The 8,292-nt window shown below is 44.1% G+C and overlaps 1 protein-coding gene across 1 annotated transcript; it reads left to right on the forward strand.

The window, feature by feature from the left end:
- The first annotated feature begins 319 nt into the window (after window positions 1-319).
- ptgs2b (prostaglandin-endoperoxide synthase 2b) lies at window positions 320-6,332 on the forward strand. Its single transcript, XM_034179599.1, has 10 exons — window positions 320-470; window positions 578-694; window positions 785-928; window positions 1,017-1,160; window positions 1,344-1,525; window positions 1,613-1,696; window positions 1,783-2,029; window positions 3,125-3,411; window positions 3,503-3,650; window positions 5,238-6,332. Exons 1-10 carry the CDS (start codon window positions 410-412, stop codon window positions 5,645-5,647), a joined length of 1,824 nt encoding a protein of 607 aa, XP_034035490.1. The 5' UTR covers window positions 320-409; the 3' UTR covers window positions 5,648-6,332.
- Window positions 6,333-8,292: the final 1,960 nt, after the last annotated feature.

Below are 8,292 nucleotides of genomic sequence, written 5' to 3' on the forward strand. Positions count from 1 at the left end.
ATGAGTGCTGCTATTTTTAACATTGGAAAATGTTTTAAAACAATAGAAATAGCCCATGTCCATGTAAGCCCCCCCCAATAGATTTTTTTTTTTTTTAATTCCACGTTCAAAAATCATCCGTTGGTTGTGATGACACCCCTAACAGCAATGTCAGAAAATAGATTGTGAAACAAATAAGATTCCACAGCGGGCGGAAGTGCTGCACTTATTACGGAGTGAGGGGAGGAGGGGTTGAGTGGGGCACGTGTGGGAGGGGGGGGGGGGGGTTGCTATTACATGACATCATCCCACGTCAGATCAGAGCAGGGTATAAAAACGTGCAGCCCGGAACCAGATCCCGGAGACTCAAGTTTCAGCCTCAGAGCCAGTTCATCAGGAAGAGGTGAAGTTCCCCAACAGTCTGAAGAGCATGAACAGAAGCACAGCTACTCTTTTTCTTTTGGCATTGGCTTTTCTCATCTGCGAAGGAGGTGAGCAAGGGCATTATTTTTCAAGAAATAATGCATAAAGATGGAAAAATTGCATTGTGAGGTTGTGATTTGTGTGAATAGTAATGCAGCCTGACATTGTCTTCCAGGTAACCCATGTTGCTCAGAGCCATGCCAGAACCGAGGCATTTGCACAGCGCTCGGGTCAGATGGTTACGAATGTGACTGCACGCGTACAGGTTACTACGGGCAGAACTGCACAACACGTGAGTACTCATGGCAGCCACACATTGGGGTTTCTTTGCAAGTGTATTTATTTTTCGTCACGGACTCATTTTCCCCTTTGACCGTCACAGCGGAATTCCTCACATGGATCAAAGTATCCCTGAAGCCAACGCCCAGCACTGTCCACTACCTTCTCACTCACTTCAAGGGCTTCTGGAACATCATCAACAGCATCTCGTTTCTCAGGGATGCCATCATGAGATACGTGCTGATATGTAAGACCCGAAAAAAATACCTCTGTCAAAAAATACACCCGCAGCGTTTAACCGTGAAGGAATGACACTGTCTTCTTTCTCTCTGTAGCTCGATCCCACCTGATTGACAGCCCTCCAACTTTCAATGCGGATTATGGCTACAAAAGCTGGGAAGCCTACTCCAACCTCTCCTATTACACGCGCGCCCTTCCCCCTGTGCCGCAGGATTGCCCAACACCTATGGGAGTAGTAGGTGAGAGAACACTCCCAGTCTTCAGGAAACCTGTTTTTTCAGATTCTTCAATACCAAGCAAAGGCTTGGCCTCATTACGTTACACTTCCCGCTCACTTAGTGTAATTGGTCACTGTGCATGAAAAAGCAAAATCAAAGCCAAAACCCGACTTATAAACTGTACACTCTGATTTGCATCCGCAGGTAAAAAGGAGCTGCCAGATCCTAAGGTGTTGGCTGAGAAGCTCCTGATGAGGAGAAAATTCATCCCCGACCCTCAGGGCACCAGTCTGATGTTTGCATTCTTCGCGCAGCACTTTACCCACCAGTTCTTCAAAACCGACTTCAAGAAAGGACCCGCTTTCACTCAAGCCAAAGGTCACGGGGTAAGCAAACCTGAACCTTAATTTCATTGTGCATCCCATGTAGTTAAACACGTTTTAATGGTGCTGTTTCCTTTCCTTCTATCTCAGGTGGATCTCAGCCACATTTATGGAGATGACCTGGAGAGACAACACAAGCTCCGCCTGTTTAAGGATGGCAAGCTTCGCTATCAGGTACATGATGAAACAGACAAATTTGTAGACTTTCAAATGCTTCTCGTGTCAAAGTGTCTGACAGCTGCTTCCCATGTTGCACACAGATTCGTGATGGAGAGGTCTACCCCCCTACGGTGAAGGACGTAGACATTGAAATGCACTATCCTCCCCACGTCCCTGAGTCGCACCGTTTTGCAGTGGGCCACGAGGCGTTCGGCCTGGTGCCTGGTCTGATGATGTACGCCACCATCTGGCTGCGGGAACACAACCGGGTGTGTGACGTCTTAAAGGAGGTCCACCCTGACTGGGATGATGAGCGGCTCTTCCAGACCACACGCCTCATTCTGATTGGTGAGTTCATGAGAATGTACCCTCCCTTGGTGCAACATTTAAGCAACTGCAAAACCAGTTCTAGGAAATTACAAGTATTCCAAAAACATTGTATTTTTTGCATGTATTTTTACTGCAAAAGCACAATGATTTTACTGTAAAAGTATAACTGAGGTAGTGACCCAGTGAGCTGATTTCAGCACCACTACTTCAACTCCTTAAAGTGGACTGCTGAATGTTTCCTCTGGAATAATTCAATACCCTGTGCAATGCCATGAAAATTTCCGCTAAAGATGTTGGGGAATATTGTTTGGGTTCGTGCCTCCACATGATTAACTTTTGGAACAGATTGGTCAAGGTCAAGGATAACATAACCCCCCCCCCACCCCCCCCCCCCCCCCCCCCCCCCCCCCCCCCCCCCCCCCCCCCCCCCCCCCCCCCCCCCCCCCCCCCCCCCCCCCCAAAAAAAAAATACCATAATATTGCTGATACCAGTGTGTCTAGAGATTTGATCAAAAGCTCACATTTTTCAGTAAAATATTTTTGACCAATTGGAATCTGGGAAGAGGTCTATATATATAGGTCTTACATTTACTTCTCTTTAAGGGGCAACTCTGATATTCTCTCCATTATTGCCCAGTCCTCTCATGCAATAGCTAAGGAGGAAGATAGTTATCACAGAGGCCATATTAATAAATGATAAGCCATGTCAGGGGCCACAATCTTCTGTTTGTGGACTCATCCTGCCCTCGGACCACGAGTTTGATGTACTTCTGCAGTAACCACAGGAGGTATGAAAGGAGGAAGTTGTAGGTTACTGTTGGGGCAACGTCACCATGCTGCATGTGAAATTTCCAACAGGCAAACTATGATTCACAGTTTTAATAAGTAAACCATTTGAATTGCTGAAAAGAGGAAGTTGTTTTATTTTGGGATTGCACATGCAAAAGAATACTGCAGAATACTGTAGCTTCTCTTAATTATTCATTCATTCGTTTTCTACTGCTTATCCGGGCCCAGATCATGCTGGCAGTAATTACATATTTATTAAGTAACTGCATTAATTGTTCGTTTTCATTAAATGGGAATGCATGATTTTTTTTTTCTCCCCTGTAGGAGAGACCATTAAGATCGTGATTGAGGACTACGTGCAGCACTTGAGCGGGTATCACTTCAAGCTGAAGTTTGACCCCGAGCTGCTGTTCAACCAGAAATTCCAGTATCAGAACCGCATTGCATCCGAGTTTAACACCCTGTACCACTGGCACCCGCTGATGCCTGACTCTTTCCGCATTGAGGAGACGGATTACAGCTACAAACAGTTTGTCTTTAACACCTCTGTTGTGACTGAGCACGGGATCAACAACCTGGTGGAGTCCTTCACCAAGCAGATAGCTGGACGGGTAAGTTACCGCGGCATTTGAAAGCCTTAACGCCACAGCTTTTATTTGTTACGGCGCCCGCCACTGACTGACGTCTTTCTCACTGTTTCAGGTTGCTGGTGGTCGAAACGTCCCTGGAGCTATCGTGTACGTGTCCATCAAATCCATAGAGCACAGCAGGGAAATGCGTTACCAGTCTCTAAACGCCTACAGGAAACGATTCTCCATGAAGCCCTACAGCTCTTTTGAAGACCTCACAGGTGAGACAAAGTGAAAATTACTTCAAATTGCTCCTGTAAGGTTGAACAGAGCCAATTTCATGATTAGTTGTCAATCCGTCAACATGACACAAAATGTTGCTTCTGGCCAAGAACGGTCATTATGGACGTGTTGGTGACGCTGTTGTGGGCTGATTAGATTTAAGCTTAAGCAACATAAATGCTGCCGATTTGAAGATAAAATGAAACGTGCTTGTTATTATTGAGGAAATGTTTTAGTCCCTGCAGCGTGGGAGGTTTGGAACTTTTTTTTTTTAAAGAAAAACAAATGTTCCATTTAGCTCCACATAGTGTAATCAGGCTGTCATGACACAAGAGTGAGGCATAAACACACAGAAAGAGAGAGAAGTCCTGCTTTTCAGCAAGGGATTTCAACTAACAGATTGAAATATTTTTAAAGTTGTTATTTTATACACTTCTTACTGTCTCAGAAATAGCTTCTTTTATGTGCATATTGATTTAGAGTGTGCAGATGTTATACGTAACACAGACCCATTACATTTTAGTTTTTACCTTAATTTCTGTAGAAATGAAACATGAAATCTCAAATATTTGACACTAAAACAGATTTTTAAAAAATTCTGGTGGCTAAGTGATTAAGGAGTTGGACTACCAAGCTAATTTTTGCTAATTAGCGATCAGCTAATTAGCCGAACTGTGCCATCCACTGCATATTGGTGGTTGTGGGCACAGTTAAGCTAACAGCTAATTAGCAAAGCTAACGCTTTTGTTAGCTGATTAGCTTAATTAGTAAATCCTAAATTCATACATGTTTGTTCCTTTTGGAGCTCATATGCTAATCCAATAAGTGAAATTGACACATTGCATGAATGTAACATGCATCACTTCCAGAGGATGCAGACACAGGAGGTCAAGTATATTATAAAAATTATTTTTCATATCTCAAATGTAAGATACTGTTTAATTAAATTTGTTCATTTAATCATTCATTTTCATCATGAGCATCATCTGATCTTGGCATGCTAAACCTTTTTGGGACCTCCATGTTTACATCACAACATTTTAAAATTTCAGTATTTTATGTCTGTTTATCTGAGTTTTAGAGCCACCCCCCTCCAAATAAAAACAAACCAAAAACTAAATTAATTTAATAAATGTTGGTCAATAGCAGTAGCTATATCTGAATGTTTCAGCAGTTAGATTCACAGTTGTTGAAGCAAGTACCACTGCCAATATGAAGACCTGGTTTTGATTCCCAGTTGTGCTACCTGTCTGTGTCCTTGGACAAGACACTTCATCTGCATTGTTCTAGTCCACCCAGCTCTATATGGGTACCAGCTTTGGTTGGGAAGTAACCTGTGATGGACTGGCAACCTGTCCATGGAGAGTTGGAGATTCTTATTTGCTTGCCAATGCGTAATCTGGGGAGAAGCAGCTGCACCGATGGACCTCGGGGCCTATAGGACCTACTTCTGCTTTTGCAGAAATAGGACCCTTTTAAAGAATGAATTGTAAAACGCACCGGAAAAAGAGAAGGAAGCTGCTAAGCTGGTGACAAAACCCACAGTGATGTTAAATCTAACTTTTTCTGCTTTCTGTGTTGCTCAGGAGAGAAAGAAATGGCTGCCATTCTGGAGGAGCTGTACGGACACGTAGACGCCGTGGAACTCTACCCGGGCCTGCTGGTGGAGAAACCCAGAACCAACGGCATCTTTGGGGAGACCATGGTGGAGATGGGAGCTCCTTTCTCCCTCAAGGGCCTGATGGGAAACCCCATCTGCTCGCCAGAGTACTGGAAACCGAGCACCTTTGGTGGGAGTGTGGGTTTTGACATAGTCAACACTGCCTCCCTGCAGAAGCTAGTCTGCAATAACGTGCAAGGCCCCTGTCCCGTGGCGTCCTTTCACGTGCCTGACATTAATGATACAGGTTCCACTGTGATCAACTCGAGCACATCCCAGTCCCAAAGAGGTGACATCAACCCCACAGTCATTCTGAAAGAAAGGACTGAGCTATAACTTTTTAAAATAATAATGTATTTATTTATTTATTTATTTTATTTATTTTTCTATTTATAACATAATGGAAAAGTGCTAATGTAATTTTTAATAATATTGGATACTATATATTTTTTGATTAATAAGACAAAATATGTTAGGTTTTTTATTTATTGAAATATTTTATGTATGTATGTATGTTTTATGTTGGTACAGTAACTGGCAATCTCAGTCGATGCAGTGTTGTTATTGTTATTATTGTTTTCTACGACACGATACTTGAAATTTAGTTTACAGATTCAGCTAAATATAGAGTCTACTGGTTGTGCTGCCTTAAAAAAAAATTGCTGCTCATTTTCACGATGTGTACATGAAATGACTGTCTGACTGTTATATAGTACAACTACACTACAGCAATCTTCGATTCCAACATCATTAACACATTAATACTCACAATAATCACAGTGCACATGCTCAAAGTGGATTCTTTCTTCAGTATTGCTTTTGTTTTTCTACTTGTCGGCTGTGTCATCAATATACATGTCAACTGCACTTCTGTTCAGAACTTCATTTTTGACCTACAGAGAAATATATTGTATGATTGTGATGAAACCATTCCTTACTCTGCTGGAAATGCCTGTTCTCATGCAGGAATATTTTACTAATAAATGGGACGGACCAGGAACTGATGCACGTTTTTTTCAAACAATGTTCTCACTGTTTTTATTGAACCTTTTGGATGATTGCTTCATTGCATAGAGTGAATTCTAAAAATGTGCTTTTTCTTGGAGAAGCACAAACAGAGTCTGATTTTACTAAGTAACTTTTATGTCACATAGTAATTCAAGTGGAATCAGTGAGCTTGAGTTTCTGAATTTTCATTGAAGAGTCAAAGCAAAATTGTGGAGTATTGTTTAGTTTCTAAAAAGTGTATGAATAAAAGGAAAACATAAATGTGGCCATATCTTGACAATGTGGTACACAGTCTCAAGCATGGTGTATTTGAAGCATGCCACTTTGCTATTTACATGGGCCTGATTTACTAAAGGTTTGCGTGTATGAAAATATGCAAAATCCATATCACCCAGGGGTAAAAAACAATGTGTACACAGAGGTTTGCATCTTTCAAATTAGCAAAATAAGATGTCCATTTAATATGTTTGTCTTAAAGAATATGCAGTTTAGGGTGTGTCTACCTGAGTGCCAAATACTCGGCGAACATACAATAGGTTAATTTGGTTAATTTAGCACATGCAATGATTTGTCAAGCCCAAAAGAAATTTAAGTAGCTCGTGATTGGGTTTGTATATTGCACATTTGGTTTCAAGGTTGTTAAGCCGGGGGTGGTAGTGGGGATAAGCTCCCACTCCCTACAAAATGCTCCCAAGGCGTGTGTCTCAAAAAGCCTCTGACAACTAAGTCCAGCTCCTGGCCTTCAAGTGTGACTTAGCTTCTAAGTCCGGCGAAACTGTTTCTACTGACAGGAGAAGGGGCAAAGGCGGTCCGCTGGCGCCTTAACCAGCTGCTTCGGGTAGATGGGGCTCGTTAACTCTGTGCGGTAGCCCATCTAGGAGAAGGCAACTCTGATTTCAAACCCCCGCTGCCTTGCAGGCATACCCTTTCAAGGGAAGGCTAAGGGAGTAAACCCCAACAGAAAATCAGGAGCTGGAGTTCCTAAGGCGGCCTGACACTGTATCGTCAACACCGGCAACTCCTGCGACGCAGTTGGTGCCAAGCTGTATCGATTCTTTCGCTCCCTTGGATCTGCCAGCTGCATGGAGAAGGGGGTTTGCTGCTTGGGCGACAGCTGACTCTCCATACATACCCGCCCAGGCTACTGTAGTCCCACTGGAGAGGTCACTCCAGCGACATCGCCAGATGCCAGCACAACACGGGAGGGGGCAGTCACCGGTTATAAGATCAATCCGATTGGTGAAGGAAACGAGCGCCAGGGGTTACCTCTGACGGTGGGAGAGGTCATCGCGCCTCATTGGACAGCTACCGCCCGCTTTAAGCTGGGCAGCCCCCAGCCAGTAAGGTGCTGTCCCGCCATGGCTCACCTGCTCCACTGGGTGCGTGGAGATTAGAGAACCTCCTCCACAAGTGGGCCAAAAACTTCTGCAACAGGCACAACAAAAAACAACAACAAAAAGTCCCCTGCACTCCGCATTGCTAGCTGGAATGTCAGGACAATGTGTCCCGGTCTCTCCACAGGCCCTCAACAGATTGATAATGCAAGGAAGACCGCAGTCATCGATAAAGAGCTTGCACGACTAAACATCGATATCGCGTGCCTACAGGAAACACGGCTGGCAGACAACGGCATCATCAGGGAAGCAAACTACACCTTCTACTGGCAAGGGAAGCCTCTGGGCTTTGCTGTGAAGAACTCTCTCGTCGACTACATCGAGCCCCCAGTAGCAGGCTCATAGAGGATCCTCAGCCTCCGGCTATCAACATCCTCAGACCCCGTCAACATCATCAGCGTGTACGCCCCTACCCTCTGTGCCACACCCGAGGTGAAAGATCAGTTCTACCAGGCTCTGGATGAAGTTATATCTAGGATCCCCAGCGCTGAAGGCCTTTACCTCCTGGGAGACTTCAATGCCAGAGTTGGAGCTGATCACGAGGCTTGGCCTACATGCCTTGGAAGATTCGGGAAGGGA

This window comes from Thalassophryne amazonica, chromosome 10 (assembly GCF_902500255.1).
Source record: "Thalassophryne amazonica chromosome 10, fThaAma1.1, whole genome shotgun sequence".
NCBI classification, from domain to species: Eukaryota; Metazoa; Chordata; class Actinopteri; order Batrachoidiformes; family Batrachoididae; genus Thalassophryne; species Thalassophryne amazonica.

Coding starts and splice junctions, on each gene's coding strand:
- ptgs2b (XM_034179599.1), top strand. CDS start 410: ATGAACAGAAGCACAGCTACTCTTTTTCTTTTGGCATTGGCTTTTCTC. Junction 471..577: donor TTTTCTCATCTGCGAAGGAG/GTGAGCAAGGGC, acceptor ATTGTCTTCCAG/GTAACCCATGTTGCTCAGAG. Junction 2,030..3,124: donor CACACGCCTCATTCTGATTG/GTGAGTTCATGA, acceptor TCTCCCCTGTAG/GAGAGACCATTAAGATCGTG.